Source organism: Eleutherodactylus coqui, chromosome 13 (genome assembly GCF_035609145.1).
Source record: "Eleutherodactylus coqui strain aEleCoq1 chromosome 13, aEleCoq1.hap1, whole genome shotgun sequence".
Lineage (NCBI taxonomy): Eukaryota > Metazoa > Chordata > Amphibia > Anura > Eleutherodactylidae > Eleutherodactylus > Eleutherodactylus coqui.
Genome location: NC_089849.1, coordinates 49457970 through 49482112, shown reverse-complemented (window position 1 = coordinate 49482112; position 24143 = coordinate 49457970). Strand labels below are relative to the sequence as shown.

The following is a 24143-nucleotide window of genomic DNA, read 5'->3' as shown; positions in this document are numbered from 1 at the left end:
CAGCTGCCTTTATGGTTTGCAGGGAATTTCTCAAGATGCATAGCAGAGGAATGGTGACGCTAATGATTGTAGCATCGCCGCTCACCACCTGGGTAGACTCCTCAAAATTACCAAGGACATGGCAGATGTCTGCCAACCAGGCCCACTCTTCTGAAAGGAATTGAGGAGGCTGACTCCCACTGCGCCGCCCATGTTGGAGTTGGTATTCCACTATTGCTCTACGCTGCTCATAGAGCCTAGCCAACATGTGGAGCGTAGAGTTCCACCGTGTGGGCACGTCGCACAGCAGTCGGTGCACTGGCAGCTTAAAGTGATGTTGCAGGGTGCGCAGGGTGGCAGCGTCCGTGTGGGACTTGCGGAAATGTGCGCAGAGCCGGCGCGCCTTTACGAGCAGGTCTGACAAGCGTGGGTAGCTTTTCAGAAACCGCTGAACCACCAAATTAAAGACGTGGGCCAGGCATGGCACGTGCGTGAGGCTGCCAAGCTGCAGAGCCGCCACCAGGTTACGCCCGTTGTCACACACGACCATGCCCGGTTGGAGGCTCAGCGGCGCAAGCCAGCGGTCGGTCTGCTGTGTCAGACCCTGCAGCAGTTCGTGGGCCGTGTGCCTCTTATCGCCTAAGCTGAGTAGTTTCAGCACGGCCTGCTGACGCTTGCCCACCGCTGTGCTGCCACACCGCGCGACACCGACTGCTGGCGACATGCTGCTGCTAACACATCTTGATTGCGAGACAGAGGAGGAGGAGGAGGAGGAGGAGGGTGCTTTAGTGGAGGAAGCATACACCTCCGCAGATACCACCACCGAGCTGGGGCCCGCAATTCTGGGGGTGGGTAGGACGTGAGCGGTCCCAGGCTCTGACTCTGTCCCAGCCTCCACTAAATTCACCCAATGTGCCGTCAGGGAGATGTAGTGGCCCTGCCCGCCTGTGCTTGTCCACGTGTCCGTAGTTAAGTGGACCGTGGCAGTAACCGCGTTGGTGAGGGCGCGCACAATGTTGCGGGAGACGTGGTCGTGCAGGGCTGGGACGGCACATCGGGAAAAGTAGTGGCGACTGGGAACTGAGTAGCGCGGGGCCGCCGCCTCCATGATACTTTTGAAGGACTCAGTTTCCACAACCCTATACGGCAGCATCTCAAGGCTGATGAATTTTGCTATGCGGACGGTTAACGTTTGAGCGTGCGGGTGCGTGGCGGCGTACTTGCGCTTGCGCTCGAACACTTGCGCAAGCGACGGCTGAACGGTGCGCTGAACTACACTGCTGGATGGGGCCGAGGACAGCGGAGATGAGGGTGTGGGTGCAGGCCATGAGGCGGTAGTGCCTGTGTCCTGAGAGGGGGGTTGCATCTCAGTGGCAGGTTGGGGCACAGGGGGAGAGGCAGGGGTGCAAACCGGAGGCGGTGAACGGCCTTCGTCCCACCTTGTGGGGTGCTTGGCCATCATATGTCTGCGCATGGTGGTGGTGGTGAGGCTGTTGGTGTTGGCTCCCCGGCTGAGCTTTGCGCAACAAAGGTTGCACACCACTGTTCGTCGGTCGTCAGGCGTCTCTGTGAAAAACTGCCAGACCTTAGAGCACCTCGGCCTCTGCAGGGTGGCATGGCGCGAGGGGGCGCTTTGGGAAACACTTGGTGGATTATTCGGTCTGGCCCTGCCTCTACCCCTGGACACCGCACTGCCTCTTGCAACCTGCCCTGCTGATGCCCTTGACTCCCCCTCTGAAGACCTGTCCTCCTGAGTAAGCGTTGCACACCAGGTGGGGTCAGTCACCTCATCGTCCTGCTGCTCTTCCTCCGAATCCTCTGTGCGCTGCTCCCTTGGACTTACTGCCCTTACTACTACCTCACTGCAAGACAACTGTGTCTGATCGTCATCATCCTCCTCACCCACAGAAAGTTGTTGAGACAGTTGGCGGAAGTCCCCAGCCTCTTCCCTCGGACCCCGGGAACTTTCGAATGGTTGGGCATCAGTGACGATAAACTCCTCTGGTGGGAGAGGAACCGCTGCTGCCCAATCTAAGCAGGGGCCCGAGAACAGTTCCTGGGAGTGTTCCCGCTCCTGAGCAGGTGTCATTGTAGTGGAGTGAGGAGGCTGGGAGGAAGGAGGAGCAGCAGACAGAGGATTCGGATTTGCAGCAGTGGACGGCGCAGAACTGCGTGTTGACGATAGGTTGCTCGAAGCACTTTCTGCCATCCAGGACAGGACCTGCTCACACTGCTCATTTTCTAATAACCGTCTCCCGCGTGGACCCATTAATTGGGCGATGAATGTGGGGACGCCAGAAACGTGCCTCTCTCCTAATCGCGCAACAGTCGGCTGCGACACACCTGGATCAGGAGCTTGGCCTGTGCCCACACCCTGACTTGGCCCTCCGCGTCCTCGGCCGCGTCCACGTCCTCTAGGCCTACCCCTACCCCTCAGCATGCTGTATTACCAGTGATTTGATTTCACAGGCAGGAAATAAATTGGCGCAAGACTGCAGGCCAAATATAATTTTTGCCCTTTTGGGAAAACGAAAGGCCCCACTGCCTCTAGTGAATGAATAATCTAAGTTTAATAACTGTGCTGTGTCCCTGCTTATGTGTCACAGAACGTGAGGGTAGCAGAGTTATTATAACTCTGGCAGAGCAGGTATTTTTTTTCCCAATTAAGGAAAGCAAATGGCGAAGCCAGCAGTAAAGCGTAGCTGGCTGCGTATGATTTAGCAATGTTTTTCACGCAGCTCACACGTGTCCACAGGCGTTAGGACGGACAGAGGCTGGACAAATAGATTTGTTTTCAGTTTTTTCCCACCAAAAGGCAGCACTGCGTATATTCAATGAACATGAGAAGTGTAATAACTGTGCTGTGTCCCTGCTTATGTGTCACAGAACGTGAGGGTAGCAGAGTTATTATAACTCTGGCAGAGCAGGTATTTTTTTTCCCAATTAAGGAAAGCAAATGGCGAAGCCAGCAGTAAAGCGTAGCTGGCTGCGTATGATTTAGCAATGTTTTTCACGCAGCTCACACGTGTCCACAGGCGTTAGGACGGACAGAGGCTGGACAAATAGATTTGTTTTCAGTTTTTTCCCACCAAAAGGCAGCACTGCGTATATTCAATGAACATGAGAAGTGTAATAACTGTGCTGTGTCCCTGCTTATGTGTCACAGAACGTGAGGGTAGCAGAGTTATTATAACTCTGGCAGAGCAAGTATTTTTTTTCCCAATTAAGGAAAGCAAATGGCGAAGCCAGCAGTAAAGCGTAGCTGGCTGCGTATGATTTAGCAATGTTTTTCACGCAGCTCACACGTGTCCACCGCCCGTAAGGATGGACAGAGGCTGGACAAATAGATTTGTTTCCACTTGTTTTTCCACCAAAAGGCAGCACTGCGTATATTCTATGAATAATAACTGTGTTGTGGCCCTGCCTATACAATTCTTTCCCTGCAGTATCAATGGAGGGTGGAATGCTCTGCAGAGGCGATTTTGAGAAGCCCAAAAAAAATGCAGCACAGCTAACAGCAGCCTGGACAGTACTGCACACGGATAAATATGGCCCTAGAAAGGACCGTTGAGGTTCTTGAAGGCTACACGCACTCCTAACACTCTCCCTGCCTATGCAGCACTTCTGTCCCTAATGCCAGGTGCAACGCTCTGCAGAGCCGATTTTGAGAAAAAAAAAAATTCCACTGCTAACAGCAGCCAACACACAGCTATCAGTGGCCCTAATAAGGACCTTTGGGGGGTCTTGAAGCCTACACTAACTACCAATTCTTTCCCTACAGCAGCTCCGGTATAAACAGCACTGTCCCTCATCTAACTCACACCGCATCTGAGGCGAGCCGCGGGAGGGGCCGACTTTTATATTAGGCGAACACCTGATCTCGCCAGCCACTCACAGCAGGGGGGTGGTATAGGGCTTAAACGTTGCAGGGGGAAGTTGTAATGCCTTCCCTGTCTTTCAATTGGCCAGAAAAGCGCGCTAACGTCTCAGGGAAGGAAGTGAAAGTAACCAGAACACCGCATGGTGTTCGTTACGAATAACGAACATCCCGAACACCCTAATATTCGCACGAATATCAAGCTCGGACGAACGCGTTCGCTCATCTCTATTCATGATTTAAGGATATCTCACACCTTTGGCAATTTCCGATGCACTAGGTGTACAGACACATATAGTGTGGTCAGGGTGGCTGATACATAGCTGTCATGTGGGTGCTAACCATGCTGACAATTTTTTAATGCCATTGTGGATACTTGAAATATGGACTTGTACCTGTAATGTGATGCTCTTACATAGAGCAGCATATTAGGCTAAAAGACCCGCTTTAAAGATACCCCCCAAAACATACACAGGATCTGCCGGAGGAGGGAGCTATTTGCGGACTGAAGTTTGGAAACATTGCAGCACAGGAACTCCCTTGAAGGCTTACCTTGTGCAACTTTACTTTCAGAACTTTTGCCAGCAATGATCTTGATTTGAACCTTTTCTCATTTTGTTTTTAGAGTAAATATGGATCTCAAACACTCTGATGTTGGCCCTTTTTCTGTAAGTATACAGTAGTCAAAAATTATTATGTAATTTATATGTGTCATATGATGGTCACAAGCTGCAAGGAGAACTTGTAACTACTTTTTAAAGGGGTTTTCCAATGAAATACTATTGATGACCTATCATTTGGATAGGTCATCAATAGTTGATCGGCCGGGGTCCATCCCTCAGGACCCCGACCGATCAGCTGAACAGGCACAAGCTGTCATCGCCACAATAACACAGAGGTCAGAGGGGAAGCCTTATTGAAATCAACATGAGCTGAGCCTGCGGTTACAAGCACTGGTCACTACATGAGAGGCTTTCGCTCCAAATACACAGAGGTCGGAGCTGAAGCCTCCGTGCCGACCTACTTATAGTGGTCGGCGCTTCAACTTCAGGCACGGCTCTCATTGAAATCAACATGAGCCGTGCCTGCAGTTACAAGTGCTGGCCACTACATGGGAGGTCAGCATGGAGACTTCCAATCCAAAAACACAGAGTTTGGAGGGGAAGCCTCCGCGCCGACTTCCGGCACGGCTCTCATTGATTTCCTCATATCTCAGCTGCTTCCCTTACAGCAGTCAAACATATCAAAGTATAATACCCAACACTAAGCACAGCACAGTTGTGACAGAATCTGTATTGGTGATTGCTAAATAAAGAATAACTATCATCTATACTACTATGTTGCAGGTGGCATTACTAAATGTGGCCGTGAACTATTGTTTATCAAATATATTATTGCCTAAAGTTAACGGTAAGTAGATTACATCCTGAAGATTTATTCTTGTGTGCTTACCACCCTCCTCCCTATCTTCTCCTGTCTCTGTGGTCCTGTAGTGGAAGGTACAATATCATTGGGTCAACCAGTGATGCATGTAACACATTGTATCAACCAATAGTGTGCTCAGCTCTGGATGGCCGCTGCGTCACCCGAAGGACTAAATGAAGCACAAAAATTATTTTTTACTTATTTGAAAATCCAGCAACATTGGTCGGGCTGAAATAACCGTCCGAGTGATCTTTGGGTTTGCGCCAAATCATAGGCACAGCAAACGGCATTGCCTTCCTCTTGCCATTGAGCGACTGTGTGAGGCCAGAGTAGCAGATGTGAGGTGCCCATCTTTTGTCTTGATCTCCAACTTCATACCTAAAATAATACTTCAGAAGACTCGATGCAGGTAATGGTGCATCAATTATAATGTCGCCATGCATCAGTACATGGGCTAATCTACCAGCTGTCGTCAAACCGTAGTTGGCTATAAACTAAGATCTAGACGTCCTAGGTTAATTTTTACTTCAGATTCGGATTTAGGGCACTCGGCTTAATGCTTGAAAATGCATTATTGTTAAACGCCGAAACACGTTGCTTGCATTATTTGGCGATTGCATTCGCTATTTGTACTTCATTGTATTTTATTATTCCATTTCTGGATATCATCATTAAACCTTGGATACTTTATCATTGAACCAAGGGGTGATCACTATATAAAAAAACCTGTTTGTTAGAGCGCGGAAGCCCTCCCCTTTTTTTTCTTAATGTAAATAACATTCTACTCCCAGTAGCAAAGTCTTTGTTTATCAGTGTAAGTTAGAGGCTCCTGTCATAGAGTTATAATAGAGAAGATCCTCCTCCTGACTGTATAATTATAGTCTGTAGTATATTTAGGTGAATGCAGAATGTAATATCAAACAGTGTTCTCCCTGCAGCAGAGAGGGTACAGTCTCTAGTTACTCATGTACTGTAATGCTGTGCTGATGCATTATGGGATTGATAGTGTTACCATACAGTGCGGCATGGGGTCCCGCGGTCGGCGCGCGCCGCTCCAGCGTCGGCTCCAGCAGCCGGGAGCCCTGTGTCGAGGTCATCCCAGCAGCTTGGGTTGTCCAGTGGGCGGCGGCATGGGCGTGCCCGCCCGTAGGGTACCGCCCGCACTCCTCTGTGCTTCTTATACAGCAGTGGGTGGAGTTGCCTCCTCCCACTCTCCGCCCCTGGGCGGAACCTTGTGGTTAAAAGACTGGCAGTGAACTGAGCTCATTGCCAGTTATTGGTTCTGCATGCACCTAGCCAGTCTGTCTGCGGTTCTCCTCAGCCAGTCCCTAGTTGTCGGTCAGCTCCCTCTGGTCCCCTATTACTCAGTCTGTTTTTGTTGGTTCTGTTTGCCTCTAATCTAGTCTGGCCCAGTCAGCACTAGTTGCTATCCAGCACCCTGCCAGTTTGCCTGTGAGTTCGATCTCCAGCCTTGTAAGTTTTGTTGGTCTGATTCATCTGCCTCCTCTGTCGGCACTCTGTTCCCCCCATTAGGTAGTTTCCTGCTTGTCAGCCGCCAGGTCCCTAGCCAGGGCAGGGACCGCCGTCCAGTTGTCCGCCTGGGGTTAGCCAGGGCCGAGGCAAGTAGGCAGGGACAGTGGGGTGCGGGAAGATCAGGGCATCCCACTTGGCGCTCGGGGGGCAGAGTGCCGTAACATAATAACTGGCCCTTAAAATATTGTTTTTCTTTTCATGGCGGCGATCAGCGCCCTTGCAAACCAGCTGCAAGACCTGGTGCCGGTGATCCAGGATTTGTCAGCTCGCATGGTGGCCCAGGAGCAGTGGGCGTTGTCGCAGGAGCAGAACGCCTCTACCTGTCCCGAACCCAAGTGCCCTCTTCCCGAGGTGTTCTCGGGGGAGAGGAACAAGTTTTTCGTTTTCCAACAGGCGTGTCGCCTGTTTTTTCGGATGCGTCCCCGTTCTTCCGCCTCGGAGGTCCAGAGGGTCGGGCTTATAATGTCCCTGCTGCGGGGCTCTGCCCATACTTGGGCCTTTTCCATTCCCGAGGGTTCCCCCTCCCTGCAGTCGGTGGGCTCCTTTTTTCAGGAACTCGGGGGTATCTTCGATGAACCGGACCGAGTGGGGTTGGCGGTTTCGCGGTTGCTGGCGTTGCACCAGGGGTCGCTTTGTGTGGAGGATTATTGCTCCAATTTCAGACGCTATGCGGGCGATACTGCATGGAACGATAGCGCCCTGAAAGACGTTTTTATGCAAGGTCTCTCGGACGCGGTCAAAGAACTGTTGCTTGCCCATCCCGTTCCTGGGTCCTTAAAGGAGGCTATGGAGTTAGCAGTGAAGGCAGATAGGAGGCTCAGGGCTGGGAAGCAAGACAGACCGACCCATAGAGTCAGGGAGGTCATTTGTCCTGTTCCCTCCCCGTCCGTACCAGTCTCTGTTCCCGAACCTATGGAACTGGACCCGCTGGACCCCAAGGAGCGACGCCGGATTCGGTTACTACATCATCTCTGTCTCTACTGCGGGAAAGCTGGACATCGGGTGATAACTTGCCCCGGGAGGCCTCAGCGTCCACAGTCTGAATCGGCAGAAAGACTTCCAGTCCTAGGCGATTGCAGGGAGGGTCGCCTAGGACCTCAGGTACGTCCTAGACTTCTGATACCCTGCCAGGTTAGATTCCGGAACTTCTCCCGCCTAGGGCAGGCGTTTATTGATTCCGGAGCAGCTGCTAACCTGATAAGCATGCGTCTCGTTGAGCCCCTGAGGGCTGAATTTGTGGCGCTGAAGACGCCAATTCGTTTTGCTAGCATTGATGCTACTCCTCTTGCTTCGGGCTTGGTACGATGGAGGACCCCAGTGTTACAACTCACTGTGGGGGGTCGCCATTCGGAAGGTCTATCATTCCTGGTGATGGAGAAAATGTCGGTTGACATGGTACTAGGGATGCCGTGGCTGGCGTTGCACAACCCCCAATTCGATTGGGCCACTGGGGAGCTAACCCAGTGGGGGCTGTCCTGCCATAGCCATCGCGCTCCCCCTTCTCCCTGCTCAGTCGATACCGCACTCAGTCCCCGAGGTATCACTTACCCTCACACCCCGTCCGCCCGTCCTGCTGCTGATGTCGCTGCAGGGGGGGACGGAAGAAAGGGCTGGGGTCTCGTATGCAGTTGCATTGTGAGGAGAGTCGGTCGGTGTTTGAGCCGTACAGGGTGGGACAGAAGGGGTACCGGTCCTCTGGAAATCGCAAAAGGAGGGGTCGCACGGGGGGCCATAAGTCTTTGTCGGAACCTGTTGTCTCTTCGGTGATGCCCACCTCCGGTCCCCCGCCGCCCACCCTGGTCTGTGATGAAGTTGAACACAAGGCCCAGGAGGTCCTGGATTCTTGCCGGGGTCCAGGAACCATACAATATTTGGGGGCCCGGAAGAGTTTTTTGGAGTATGATAGCTCAGATGACAGTGATTTTTAAGTTAGAGATGCCTCAGATTTTGAAGGCAGCATCATTGGTAGCGAGGATGGGTCAAAAGACACTGGCGAATGGTTGGACATTGACTCGGAAGACGACCTGAAACATGACGATATGTCAACGGTTGGCCCTGAAGGAAGCGGGGCAGCCACAGACTACCGAAGTCATGGACCTGAGGATCAGTCCATGGTGTCCGCTCAGGAGGGTCACATTCTCGGGTTGGTACAGCGTTTTCACAGCCTTTGCCTGGATAAGCCTGGTCGAGTTTCCGGGGGCCCGGAGGTCCCCCGTCAGAGGGGGGGTAATGTTACCATACAGTGCGGCATGGGGTCCCGCGGTCGGCGCGCGCCGCTCCGGCGTCGGCTCCAGCAGCCGGGAGCCCTGTGTCGAGGTCAACCCAGCAGCTTGGGTTGTCCAGTGGGCGGCGGCGTGGGCGTGCCCGCCCGTAGGGTGCCGCCCGCACTCCTCTGTGCTTCTTATACAGCAGTGGGTGGAGTTGCCTCCTCCCACTCTCCGCCCCTGGGCGGAACCTTGTGGTTAAAAGACTGGCAGTGAACTGAGCTCATTGCCAGTTATTGGTTCTGCATGCACCTAGCCAGTCTGTCTGCGGTTCTCCTCAGCCAGTCCCTAGTTGTCGGTCAGCTCCCTCTGGTCCCCTATTACTCAGTCTGTTTTTGTTGGTTCTGTTTGCCTCTAATCTAGTCTGGCCCAGTCAGCACTAGTTGCTATCCAGCACCCTGCCAGTTTGCCTGTGAGTTCGATCTCCAGCCTTGTAAGTTTTGTTGGTCTGATTCATCTGCCTCCTCTGTCAGCACTCTGTTCCCCCCATTAGGTAGTTTCCTGCTTGTCAGCCGCCAGGTCCCTAGCCAGGGCAGGGACCGCCGTCCAGTTGTCCGCCTGGGGTTAGCCAGGGCTGAGGCAAGTAGGCAGGGACAGTGGGGTGCGGGAAGATCAGGGCATCCCACTTGGCGCTCGGGGGGCAGAGTGCCGTAACAGATAGCACAGTGAAAATGAAAGGAGAAATCTCAGAATTAAAGGGGTTGTCCCGCGCCGAAACGGGTTTTTTTTTATTCAATAGGCCCCCCGTTCGGCGCGAGACAAACCCAATGCATGTGTTAAAAAAAAAACGTTTAGTACTTACCCGAATCCCCGCGCTGCGGCGACTTCTTCCTTACCTTAGCAAGATGGCCGCCGGGATCTTCACCCACGATGCACCGAGGGTCTTCTCCCATGGTGCACCGTGGGCTCTGTGCGGTCCATTGCCGATTCCAGCCTCCTGATTGGCTGGAATCGGCACACGTGACGGGGCGGAGCTACGCGATGACGCGTAGAAGGGGGCGGAGCCAGAACTCCGCTCATGCCAAGACCCAAGAGAAGGGAGAAGACCCTTCTGCGCAAGCGCGTCTAATCGGGAGATTAGACGCTGAAATTAGACGGCACTATGGAGACGGGGACGCCAGCAACGGAGCAGGTAAGTGAATAACTTCTGTATGGCTCATATTTAATGCACGATGTATATTACAAAGTGTATTAATATGGCCATACAGAAGTGCTTACCCCCACTTGCTTTCTCGGGACAACCCCTTTAAGATGGTGCCTAATAAGTATCAGGAGGCTGCACTGCATAGAAGTGACTGCAATATACAGAGAAGACCTTCAGTGTGTTACAGGGAATCAGGTGAAATTTCTTTCTTTTCCTCATGTGGGCCAATCAGTCTATACACCACAGGAGATATTGAAACAGGGAAGAGAAGAAGGGAACCTCAAACACTAAGGGGATTTTTGCAGTAACAGTAAGTCAGCAACACCCAGTGCTGAAGACGCAGTCATGTGTGTCGCGGCTAATGTCATGGCATTACCCCGGCTGTACTTTCTGATTGCGACCGGCACACCACAACACTGTATAAATAAATCTTTATTGTGTAATGAAAAGTAATATTATTTTCAAAAATACTTGGTTATCAACATCTCTGCTCCCAGTTATCAGTTGTGCACCTCCATTGCTTACTTCCAGAGGAGGTGATCATGTGATGATCCTGCTCCTTACAGTTACCAGAGCCGTGTCTTGCATGTATTAAAGCCTCACATGACTTATGTGTGGAGAGATGAATTGGTGTCCAGGTGTTCCTGTAAATAACCGGATGATGAATGATGTCTTCTGTTCATGCAGAGATTCTGACCAAGGGTTATCCGCTGCCACTTCTGGATAATGTGCAGCTAACAGATGTCGTCCTACAGCCACAGCAGGTTTGTCCTTGCAAATATGTGAATAAGAGCATGATCATTAGACGTCCTCAATGTCACCAATATGTTTAGTTTAGTAGAATGCAATTACGTCTACGAAGAAGAGACCACCAAATCGGGGTTGCTAACCATCCAGAAATTCTTGGACAGGCCGTAATAACAGGGCATTTTTTTTCCAGTGCCTGTAAAAAAATGTAGATGCGTCCATATTTGTTTGAGGTTGGTGGTACTTGAGCAAGTTATTATGACTGTAATTATGATCATTTTACAGCTCACTTACCGTTCATATCAGTATCTGACTTAAGTGTGATTGTTCTCAGTAAGAAAAAAACATTCATCTTGTAGATATGATACCTTTTAGTGACTAACGAAATACATGATGTAATAGCAAGCTTTTGAACCTCTCAGGGTCCTTCCTCAGGCTTAATTGAACAAATCGACGGGCGTATTTATATTAAAACATATACACATGATCACATGGGAGGGAACAGACATGGTGAACTTAATTTGCACTAAGATCAATACCAGAGACTGTGTAAGAGGGCAAATATGTTTTGTGATTAATAGCACTTAGATACATACCAGGGAGGGATGAGCATAACAGTAAATAATTAGTCAAGTGACAAGGAATGTGAAAGTGAAAGTTTATAGTCTTTAGATTGATGTTAGGGGGTCACCACCATCTCAACATGTTACCACCCTCAATAAGGAGTTAAATTGTTGGTAATAAGTCAGATGCAAAACTTCTAAAAATACACAAATAATCTTTATATTTATGAATTAGATTTCGATACGAATGAGAATCAGGAAGGGGTAAAGTTTCTCCTTGCAGAGACCACCAAATAGGAGGAGACTTATAAGGCCATGCATGCTCCTTTGAGAAATTTGGTGTGCAAATGGTAGATGTTACAAGCCTCTGCAGCACCACCAATTAGAAGGTAGCTTTCCTACAAGTCAATGTACGGCCTTCAACAGGCCTAATAGCATAACAGGAAATATATACCAAAACAAAGTCTTCTCCAGAAGGAAAAGCTAACCATGTAGGACAACTGTTTGGGGGGGTCTTGCCTTTCATCAGTGTGCAATAGGTTTCTAGCTGATTGGGTTAGATGCCTATGACGTGAGTCGTGACGGTAAAATTATTGAAGAAGCAGTCATAGCTAGGGGCATAACTACAGAAGTTGCATATGTACACAATCCCTGCAGCCAGAGGGGGATCCAGTAGGTTCCTTTGCTTTATATGAGGATACAGCACTATATACTATGCACGATGATTTGGGGGCCCTGTTTCTCATTTAATGTTATATTACACCTCTGATCTGAATATAAGTCAAAATAGCAAAGTTTTCTAATATCACAAAACATTTTTTTTTTGTAAAGAGATTCTGTCGCCAGGTTCATGACGCTTGACTTGTTGCTTACTCAGTCACAGAGGTGGGCCATGCAGGCTTCTCCCCACCCACATTATGCAGACTGACAGCTCTCTCCCCTTTTGTGTATATGCTGGGCATGCAGCTGTCACTTTACATGCTACGTGCGGAGAGAGGCTGGTGCGCCCAGCCTGCATGACTCTGAGTTCAGCTCCCAGTCAAACTTCATGAACCTCATGATAGATTCCCTTTAATGAAACTGGAATTGGAAGTACAAAGATTTTCTGTTTTGGCTGCACTAAAATCATACTTATAGCTGACATAAAATACCTAAGAAGAAGAGGTGCCGTGTAAACCGCGGTAAAGGTGCAAAACAGTCACTTATAGGGCCACAAGATGAGACAGAAGTTCAAAGTCAGACTACCTGTTACTCCTGATGTTTTATCTTATTGCCCATGCCCTTTAATCCCATTCTAATGTATATCTATAAATTACTCTACGTTATGGTGAAATAATGGTTTATCATCTCACATTATTTAGTACTGTCTCACTTGTGTAACATTTGTAACGCTATTCTTTTTTTCAGGATTTCCTTCTTTTTGGGGCAAATGTTCATTATGGAAAGACTGAAAACAGCACCTGGTTCAATGGATTTGTGACATCTATATGATGCATTTTGATGCAACACGATTGTAGACATGCAGAATGTGAATACCAACTCCTGTGACTCGGGATCAATGACATATAGATAGAGATGAGCGAGCATACTCGGTAAGGCGATATACTCGAGAGAGAGCATCGCCTTTTTCAAGTCCCTGCTGGCTCGTCCCTGAAGATTCGGGGGGTTGCAGAGGGGATCGGGAGGGAGGGAGAGAGAGAGATCTCCCTCACTCTCCTCCCTGCCCCCCCCCCCACTGCCCCGCTCCGCCCCTGACCCCCGTGGCCCCCCCTGATTCTTCAGGGACGAGCCAGCAGGTACTTGGAAAAGGCGATGCTTTCTCGAGTAATTCGCCTTAACGAGTATGCTTGCTCATCTCTACATATAGACATTAGTAGAATCCTACTGTTACCAAGTGACTTATAATTAGATCAACAGAATGTAAATGCAGACACAAGGAATTTTATGAAAATTAGGGGAAAAACACCATATGTTTACCCTCTAAAGACTGTGAGCACACTCTAGTTGTGTTTTGATATATATCTACATCGAAAAATAATGAATACCTTGGCCGTTGTTCCTTACAGGGGTTGTATTGTTTCAGTACAAAAAATTTTAACAGATGGGCATGGGTTAAAATTAAAAAAATTATGAATTGCTAAAAAAATAATGAATTCTCACCTGCGAGGGCACCGCAAATAGGTTCTCGCTGTTCTAGCTTTGTCCTCGACTGCCAAAAGATAGGCCAGTCTGAAGCTGAATTGAACTCCTGGCATCATGGCACTCAGCATGTGGGTAATGATGCCTGTAGTTTGGAAGGTGATGGTGCAGCCTGTGATTGGGGACCGGAGGCAGGTGAGTATTATTAATTTATTTTAATGCATGCCCAGCCATTAAAAATATTTTTATTGATACAACACAATCCTTTTAAAGAGTATTTCCATCTTAGAGGTGCTGTCCCTCTTCTAGCTGTTATGCTGCAGAACGTAAACAGCTCCATACATTGCACAGTGGCCTAGGTTGGTACTGCAGGTTGAGTCCTATTAAAGTGAACGTGACTCAGGTTGCAGTACCAACTCTGGCCACTGCACAATGTACAGAGTGGTCTACTGCCTGCAGCAAAACAACCAAAAGTGGGACAACCTCTTAAGCATCATGCCTTCTAGTCCTATGGGGAGTAAAAAAAAATAAAACATGATAAAAGTTTTAAAAAAACTTTTGCAATACTTAAGTTTTAAAAATTCTAAAAAATAACTAAATTTGGTATCGTAGTAATCGTTGTGACAAATAAAGTTATTGTGTCATTTCTGCTGCAGTTTGTACGCTGCACAAACAAGACACCCCCCGCCCCAAAGACGGCAAAAGTTCATATTTTTGCCATCTCACTCCACTTTTCTTTCGGTTTTCAGTACATGGTACATTAAAGAGTATCTTTAAAAAATACAACTCATCCCTCAAAAAACAAGCCCTTAGACAGCTACATTGATGGATAAATATAAGAGTTATGATTTTTTTAAGTGGGGAGTAAAAAACTAAAATTGGGGAAAAAAGAACACAGTCCTAAAGGAGGTAAAGTAACATCTGGCCGCAGCAAAGGGTTAAAATGATCAGCCTGAAAAATGTACAGTTTATATGCATATATATATTCCTCACTGCCGACCTCGTTTGTTCCTCCACATACAGTAATTGAATATTGATGTTAATTTCTTCTCACAAGTAAATGATTGTTCTTATTAAATGTGTATTTCTACACAACAATCCTTTATTGTATTCCCTTTTTAGTTTTTAATTGCATTTTTTATTGTATTTCATTTAAATGATTATGAGGGCGGCCATCTTGTCTAAGTTGTGAACGTCCGTTCCAGAGAATTGCTTTACAGGAGGCATCAAGAAATCGATTGACTTTAATGAGAGAGTGTTGAGGGCATGCTATGTGATCTTTGCAAAGGCCATTGTGCAGGGATGAGATGGAGGTGAGCTGTGACCATGGGCTTTAGTGAATGGTGAATCCTGTTATCTATACAGCACTGTCGCCTTTCATTGTAGACATTGATAATGAGATGACTGCCGAGAAGTTTTCTGTACAGTACAGGAAGTGTATTAAGAGCCTCAGCAGTCAGAGTGAAAACTGCAAGATTACAAGATTAATTTTAATATAAATAATGATATAGCAAATAAAAAATACTACCGAAATGTAAATAATATATATTTAACATAAAAACTTTATTTAAACAGTAGGCCTCATTTTTATAACAGATTGCTTTTAAATATACTAGATGTCCACTTAAAAAGGAAAGACTGAACTTAAATGAGCCAAGCTTACAACATTTCAGAGGGATTCATTACAGTACTTTAAAAAGTATTCAACTACTGAGGGACAATAGAATCCATGTCTGGCCATCCTTTTTGTTTTAAGGTGTACTGAGATAATAAGCATACCCCAGTGTGAGACAGATGCTTCCCTCCTTACTTTCCTTCTTGGCTCAAGATGTCCTGAGATGTTTGGTGTAAGGGGCTTTGAAATAAAACATGATTTTGTGATGCCGTCTATGATATATGAGTCTGTGTGGCCACCTAGTGGTTGTAAAGTTTCAGCTTGTCAAAGGTTTTGTCAGCATGTTAAAAAATTGCATTTAACCCGTCAAGACTAGAGATGAGCGAACACCAAAATGTTCGGGTGTTCGTTATTCGTAACGAACTTCCCGTGATGCTCGAGGGTTCGTTTCGAACAACGAACCCCATTGAAGTCAATGGGCGACCAGAACATTTTTGTATTTCGCCGATGCTCGCTAAGGTTTTCATGTGTGAAAATCTGGGCAATTCAGGAAAGTGATGGGAATGACACAGTGACGGATAGGGCAGGCGAGGGGCTACATGTTGGGCTGCATCTCAAGTTCCCAGGTCCCACTATTAAGCCACAATACCGGCAAGAGTGGGCCCCCCCCCTCCCAACAACTTTTACTTCTGAAAAGCCCTCATTAGCATGGCATACCTTTGCTAAGCACCACACTACCTCCAACAAAGCACAATCACTGCCTGCATGACACTCCACTGACACTTCTCCTGGGTTACATGCTGCCCAACCGCCCCCCCTCCCCCCCACAGCGCACACCAAAGTGTCCCTGCGCAGCCTTCAGCTGCCCTCATGCCACACCACGCTCATGTCTATTTAGAATTGCGTCTGCCATGACGAGGGACCGCAGGCACACACTGCAGAGGTTGGCACGGCTAGGCAGCGACCCTCTTTAAAAGTGGCGGAGCGATAGCCCACAATGCTGTACAGAAGCAATGAGAAATAGAATCCTGTGCCACCGCCATCAGGAGCTGCACACGTGGGCATAGCAATGGGGAACCTATGTGCCACACACTATTCATTCTGTCAAGGTGTCTGCATGCCCCAGTCAGACCGGGCTTTTTAATTCATAGACACAGGCAGGTACAACTCCCTATTGTGAAGTCCCTGTCGACCCACAGCATGGGTGGCTCCCTGGAACCCACTGGCGGTACACAGAAATATCCCATTGCATTGCCCAACACAGCTGAGGTAGTAATGTCGTGCTTAATGCAGGTGGGCTTCGGCCCACACTGCATGCCCCAGTCTGACTGGGGTTCTTTATAAGTGTACAGATGTAGTAAAAACTCCGTGTGCACCTACAGCATGGGTGGGTGCCAGGAAGCCACCGGCGGTACATAGAAATATCCCATTGCATTGCCCAACACAGCTGAGGTAGTAATGTTGTGCTTAACCCTTTCCAATCCAATTTGTATATGGTTTTCCTAGGGGGCTTACTCTTTTTCTGCTGTTATACAACGGCGCTATATGCTGGCTAAAGCCAGTACTGCATGAGCTGACACGTAGGATAGGCTCCGACAGCAGAGAGGCTGGCAATATACAGTAAGAGAACCCCGACGGACGTCTACCAACAACGGAGCTGTACAGCCTTAAACCCTAATGTCTTCACAGGTCACACAGTGGACTGGAAAGGGTTAATGCAGGTGGGCTTCGGCCCACACTGCATGCCCCAGTCAGACTGGGGTTCTTTACAAGTGGACACATGTAGGTTTAACTCCCTGTGGACCCACTGCCTGGGTGGGTGCCAGGAAGCCACCGGCGGTACATAGAAATATCCCATTGCATTGCCCAACACAGCTGAGGTAGTAATGTCGTGCGTAATACAGGTGGGCTTCGGCCCACACTGCATGCCCCAGTCAGACGGGTTCTTTAGAAGTGTACAGAAGTATTAAAAACTCAGTGTGCACCTACAGCATGGGTGGCTCCCTGGAACCCACCGGCGGTACACAAAAATATCCCATTGCATTGCCCAACACAGCTGAGGTAGTAATGTCGTGCGTAATGCAGGTGGGCTTCGGCCCACACTGCATGCCCCAGTCAGACTGGGGTTCTTTACAAGTGGACACATGTAGGTTTAACTCCCTGTGGACCCACTGCCTGGGTGGGTGCCAGGAAGCCACCGGCGGTACATAGAAATATCCCATTGCATTGCCCAACACAGCTGAGGTAGTAATGTCGTGCGTAATACAGGTGGGCTTCGGCCCACACTGCATGCCCCAGTCAGACGGGTTCTTTAGAAGTGTACAGAAGTATTAAAAACTCAGTGTGCACCTACAGCATGGGTGGCTCCCTGGAACCCACCGGCGGTACACAAAAATATCCCATTGCATTGCCCAACACAGCTGAGGTAACGTCAGCTGTAATGCAGGTGGGCTAAAAATTAATTTGATTACACTGTAGGCGAGGGCCCACACAAATTGCTGTATCAACAGTACTAATGTACATCCCAAAAATTGGCCATGGCCAGCCAAGAGGGCAGGTGAAACCCATTAATCGCTTTGGTTAATGTGGCTTAAGTGGTAACTAGGCCTGGAGGCAGCCCAGTGTAACGAAAAATTGGTTCAAGTTAAAGTTCCAATGCTTTTAAGCGCATTGAAACTTATAAAAATTGTTCTGAAAAATTATTTGAGTGAGCCTTGTGGCCCTAAGAAAAATTGCCCGTTCAGCGTGATTACGTGAGGTTTCAGGAGGTGGAGCAGGAGGAGGAGGAGGAGGAATATTAGACACAGATTGATGAAGCAGAAATGTCCCCGTTTTGGATGGTGAGAGAGAACGTAGCTTCCATCCGCGGGTGCAGCCTACGTATTGCTTACGTATCGCTGCTGTCCGCTGGTGGAGAACAGAAGTCTGGGGAAATCCAGCCTTTGTTCATCTTGATGAGTGTTAGCCTGTCGGCACTGTCGGTTGACAAGCGGCTACGCTTATCTGTGATGATTCCCCCAGCCGCACTAAACACCCTCTCCGACAACACGCTAGCCGCAGGACAAGCAAGCACCTCAAGGGCATACAGGGCTAGTTCAGGCCACGTGTCCAGCTTCGACACCCAGTAGTTGTAGGGGGCAGAGGCGTCACCAAGGATGGTCGTGCGATCCGCTACGTACTCCCTCACCATCCTTTTGCAGTGCTCCCGCCGACTCAGCCGTGACTGGGGAGCGGTGACACAGTCTTGGTGGGGAGCCATAAAGCTGGCCAGGCCCTTAAAGACTGTTGCACTGCCTGGGATGTACATGCTGCTCGATCTACGCACATCCCCTGCAACATGGCCCTCGGAACTGCGCCTTCTGCCACTAGCGCTGTCGGCTGGGAATTTTACCATCAGCTTGTCCGCAAGGGTCCTGTGGTATAGCAACACTCTCGAACCCCTTTCCTCTTCGGGAATCAGAGTGGGCAGGTTCTCCTTATACCGTGGATCGAGCAGTGTGTACACCCAGTAATCCGTCGTGGCCAGAATGCGTGCAACGCGAGGGTCACGAGAAAGGCATCCTAACATGAAGTCAGCCATGTGTGCCAGGGTACCTGTACGCAACACATGGCTGTCTTCACTAGGAAGATCACTTTCAGGATCCTCCTCCTCCTCCTCCTCCTCCTCAGGCCATACACGCTGAAAGGATGACAGGCAATCAGCCGGTGTACCGTCAGCAGCGGGCCAAGCTGTCTCTTCCCCCTCCTCCTCATCCTCCTCATGCTCCTCCTCCTCCTCCTGTACGCGCTGAGAAATAGACAGGAGGGTGCCCTGACTATCCAGCGGCATACTGTCTTCCCCCGCCCCCGTTTCCGAGCGCAAAGCAGCTGCCTTTATGGTTTGCAGGGAATTTCTCAAGATGCATAGCAGAGGAATGGTGACGCTAATGATTGTAGCATCGCCGCTCACCACCTGGGTAGACTCCTCAAAATTACCAAGGACATGGCAGATGTCTGCCAACCAGGCCCACTCTTCTGAAAGGAATTGAGGAGGCTGACTCCCACTGCGCCGCCCATGTTGGAGTTGGTATTCGACTATAGCTCTCCGTTGTTCATAGAGCCTGGCCAACATGTGGAGCGTAGAGTTCCACCGTGTGGGCACGTCGCACAGCAGTCGGTGCACTGGCAGCTTAAAGTGATGTTGCAGGGTGCGCAGGGTGGCAGCGTCCGTGTGGGACTTGCGGAAATGTGCGCAGAGCCGGCGCGCCTTTACGAGCAGGTCTGACAAGCGTGGGTAGCTTTTCAGAAACCGCTGAACCACCAAATTAAAGACGTGGGCCAGGCATGGCACGTGCGTGAGGCTGCCAAGCTGCAGAGCCGCCACCAGGTTACGGCCGTTGTCACACACGACCATGCCCGGTTGGAGGCTCAGCGGCGCAAGCCAGCGGTCGGTCTGCTGTGTCAGACCCTGCAGCAGTTCGTGGGCCGTGTGCCTCTTATCGCCTAAGCTGAGTAGTTTCAGCACGGCCTGCTGACGCTTGCCCACCGCTGTGCTGCCACACCGCGCGACACCGACTGCTGGCGACATGCTGCTGCTAACACATCTTGATTGTGAGACAGAGGAGGAGGAGGAGGAGGAGGGTGCTTTAGTGGAGGAAGCATAGACCTCCGCAGATACCAGCACCGAGCTGGGGCCCGCAATTCTGGGGGTGGGTAGGACGTGAGCGGTCCCAGGCTCTGACTCTGTCCCAGCCTCCACTAAATTCACCCAATGTGCCGTCAGGGAGATGTAGTGGCCCTGCCCGCCTGTGCTTGTCCACGTGTCCGTAGTTAAGTGGACCGTGGCAGTAACCGCGTTGGTGAGGGCGCGCACAATGTTGCGGGAGACGTGGTCGTGCAGGGCTGGGACGGCACATCGGGAAAAGTAGTGGCGACTGGGAACTGAGTAGCGCGGGGCCGCCGCCTCCATGATACTTTTGAAGGACTCCGTTTCCACAACCCTATACGGCAGCATCTCAAGGCTGATGAATTTTGCGATGCGGACGGTTAACGTTTGAGCGTGCGGGTGCGTGGCGGCGTACTTGCGCTTGCGCTCGAACACTTGCGCAAGCGACGGCTGAACGGTGCGCTGAACTACACTGCTGGATGGGGCCGAGGACAGCGGAGATGAGGGTGTGGGTGCAGGCCATGAGGCGGTAGTGCCTGTGTCCTGAGAGGGGGGTTGCATCTCAGTGGCAGGTTGGGGCACAGGGGGAGAGGCAGGGGTGCAAACCGGAGACGGTGAACGGCCTTTGTCCCACCTTGCGGGGTGCTTGGCCATCATATGTCTGCGCATGGTGGTGGTGGTGAGGCTGTTGGTGTTGGCTCCCCGGCTGAGCTTTGCGCGACAAAGGTTGCACACCACTGTTCGTCGGTCGTCAGGCGTCTCTGTGAAAAACTGCCAGACCTTAGAGCACCTCGGCCTACGCAGGGTGGCATGGCGCGAGGGGTCGCTTTGGGAAACACTTGGTGGATTATTCGGTCTGGCCCTGCCTCTACCCCTGGCCACCGCACTGCCTCTTGCAACCTGCCCTGCTGATGCCCTTGACTCCCCCTCTGAAGACCTGTCCTCCTGAGTAAGCGTTGCACACCAGGTGGGGTCAGTCACCTCATCGTCCTGCTGCTCTTCCTCCGAATCCTCTGTGCGCTGCTCCCTGGGACTTACTGCCCTTACTACTACCTCACTGCAAGACAACTGTGTCTGATCGTCATCGTCCTCCTCACCCACAGAAAGTTGTTGAGACAGTTGGCGGAAGTCCCCAGCCTCTTCCCCCGGACCCCGGGAACTTTCGAATGGTTGGGCATCAGTGACGATAAACTCCTCTGGTGGGAGAGGAACCGCTGCTGCCCAATCTAAGCAGGGGCCCGAGAACAGTTCCTGGGAGTGTTCCCGCTCCTGAGCAGGTGTCATTGTAGTGGACTGAGGAGGCTGGGAGGAAGGAGGAGCAGCAGACAGAGGATTCGGATTGGCAGCAGTGGACGGCGCAGAACTGCGGGTAGACGATAGGTTGCTCGAAGCACTTTCTGCCATCCAGGACAGGACCTGCTCACACTGCTCATTTTCTAATAACCGTCTCCCGCGTGGACCCATTAATTGGGCGATGAATGTGGGGACGCCAGAAACGTGCCTCTCTCCTAATCGCGCAGCAGACAGCTGCGACACACCTGGATCAGGAGCTTGGCCTGTGCCCACACCCTCACTTGGCCCTCCGCGTCCTCGGCCACGTCCACGTCCACGTCCTCTAGGCTTACCCCTACCCCTCAGCATGCTGTATTACCAGTGATTAGATTTCCCAGGCAGGAAATAAATTGGCGCAAGACTGCAGGCCAAATATAATTTTTGCCCTTTTTGGAAAACGAAAGGCCCCACTGCCTCTAGTGAATGAATTATCTAAGTTTAATAACTGTGCTGTGTCCCTGCTTATGTGTCACAGAACGTGAGGGTAGCAGAGTTATTATAACTCTTGGAGAGCAGGTATTTTTTTTTCCCAATTAAGGAAAGCAAATGGCGAACCCAGCAGTAAAGCGTAGCTGGCTGCGTATGATTTAGCAATGTTTTTCACGCAGCTCACACGTCTACACAGGCGTAAGGACGGACACAGGCTGGACAAATAGATTTGTTTTCAGTTTTTTCCCACCAACAGGCAGCACTGCGTATATTCAATGAACCTGCGAAGTTTAATAACTGCGCTGTGTCCCTGCTTATGTGTCACAGAACGTGAGGGTAGCAGAGTTATTATAACTCTTGGAGAGCAGGTATTTTTTTTTCCCAATTAAGGAAAGCAAATGGCGAACCCAGCAGTAAAGCGTAGCTGGCTGCGTATGATTTAGCAATGTTTTTCACGCAGCTCACACGTCTACACAGGCGTAAGGACGGACACAGGCTGGACAAATAGATTTGTTTTCAGTTTTTTCCCACCAACAGGCAGCACTGCGTATATTCAATGAACCTGCGAAGTTTAATAACTGCGCTGTGTCCCTGCTTATGTGTCACAGAACGTGAGGGTAGCAGAGTTATTATAACTCTTGGAGAGCAGGTATTTTTTTTTCCCAATTAAGGAAAGCAAATGGCGAACCCAGCAGTAAAGCGTAGCTGGCTGCGTATGATTTAGCAATGTTTTTCACGCAGCTCACACGTCTACACAGGCGTAAGGACGGACACAGGCTGGACAAATAGATTTGTTTTCAGTTTTTTCCCACCAACAGGCAGCACTGCGTATATTCAATGAACCTGCGAAGTTTAATAACTGCGCTGTGTCCCTGCTTATGTGTCACAGAACGTGAGGGTAGCAGAGTTATTATAACTCTTGGAGAGCAGGTATTTTTTTTTCCCAATTAAGGAAAGCAAATGGCGAACCCAGCAGTAAAGCGTAGCTGGCTGCGTATGATTTAGCAATGTTTTTCACGCAGCTCACACGTCTACACAGGCGTAAGGACGGACACAGGCTGGACAAATAGATTTGTTTTCAGTTTTTTCCCACCAACAGGCAGCACTGCGTATATTCAATGAACCTGCGAAGTTTAATAACTGCGCTGTGTCCCTGCTTATGTGTCACAGAACGTGAGGGTAGCAGAGTTATTATAACTCTTGGAGAGCAGGTATTTTTTTTTCCCAATTAAGGAAAGCAAATGGCGAACCCAGCAGTAAAGCGTAGCTGGCTGCGTATGATTTAGCAATGTTTTTCACGCAGCTCACACGTCTCCACAGGCGTAAGGACGGACACAGGCTGGACAAATAGATTTCTTTTCAGTTTTTTCCCACCAACAGGCAGCACTGCGTATATTCTATGAATAATAACTGTGTTGTGGCCCTGCCTATACAATTCTTTCCCTGCAGTATCAATGGAGGGTGCAATGCTCTGCAGAGGCGATTTTGAGAAGCCCAAAAAAAATGCAGCACAGCCAACAGCAGCCTGGACAGTACTGCACACGGATAAATATGGCCCTAGAAAGGACCGTTGAGGTTCTTGAAGGCTACACTCACTCCTAACACTCTCCCTGCCTATGCAGCACTTCTGTCCCTAATGCCAGGTGCAACGGTCTGCAGAGGCGATTTTGAGAAAGAAAAAAAAATCCCACTGCTAACAGCAGCCAACACACAGCTATCAGTGGCCCTAATAAGGACCTTTGGGGGGTCTTGAAGCCTACACTAACTACCAATTCTTTCCCTACAGCAGCTCCGGTATAAACAGCACTGTCCCTCATCTAACTCACACCGCATCTGAGGCGAGCCGCGGGAGGGGCCGACTTTTATATTAGGCGAACACCTGATCTCGCCAGCCACTCACAGCAGGGGGGTGGTATAGGGCTTAAACGTTGCAGGGGGAAGTTGTAATGCCTTCCCTGTCTTTCAATTGGCCAGAAAAGCGCGCTAACGTCTCAGGGAAGGAAGTGAAAGTAACCAGAACACCGCATGGTGTTCGTCACGAATAACGAACATCCCGAACACCCTAATATTCGCACGAATATCAAGCTCGGACGAACGCGTTCGCTCATCTCTAGTCAAGACCAAGCCTGTTTGTGCCTTAATGACCAAGCCAGATTTTGGGAATCTAGTATGTTTCATTTCAGCAGAGAATAACTTTGTAAAGCTTTTGCACATCCAAGAAATCCTGACCTTGTTCTTTCATCACATATTGAACTTTATGTTGGTGGTTAAAGAAGATTGATACCATTTGCATTTACCGTATTTTATTGTATAACAGGGGCACTAAGGGGAAGAAATGGGGAACTGTCTGCATATGCAAACTTGGTGGGGACACAGAGCTGGAACGGGCAGCCGATGAGTACAGGACGCAGCTGCCTGGACTCCAAGTTCCCTGAACTCTGACCCCCATAA

The 24143-nt window shown here is 49.8% G+C and overlaps 1 protein-coding gene across 3 annotated transcripts in view; it reads left to right on the top strand.

Annotated features, from left to right (window-relative positions):
- The window catches only part of LOC136588725 (bactericidal permeability-increasing protein-like), a 68332-nt gene extending 52773 nt beyond the window's left edge, over window positions 1-15559 (top strand). For all 3 annotated transcript variants that reach the window (XM_066588149.1, XM_066588150.1, XM_066588148.1), the window contains 4 exons: window positions 4482-4524; window positions 5203-5266; window positions 10910-10986; window positions 12940-15559. In XM_066588149.1, coding sequence (XP_066444246.1) covers window positions 4482-4524; window positions 5203-5266; window positions 10910-10986; window positions 12940-13023 — 268 coding nt within the window. In that variant the 3' untranslated portion in view covers window positions 13024-15559. The remainder of the gene's footprint in view (window positions 1-4481; window positions 4525-5202; window positions 5267-10909; window positions 10987-12939) is intronic.
- The last annotated feature ends 8584 nt before the right edge of the window (window positions 15560-24143 follow it).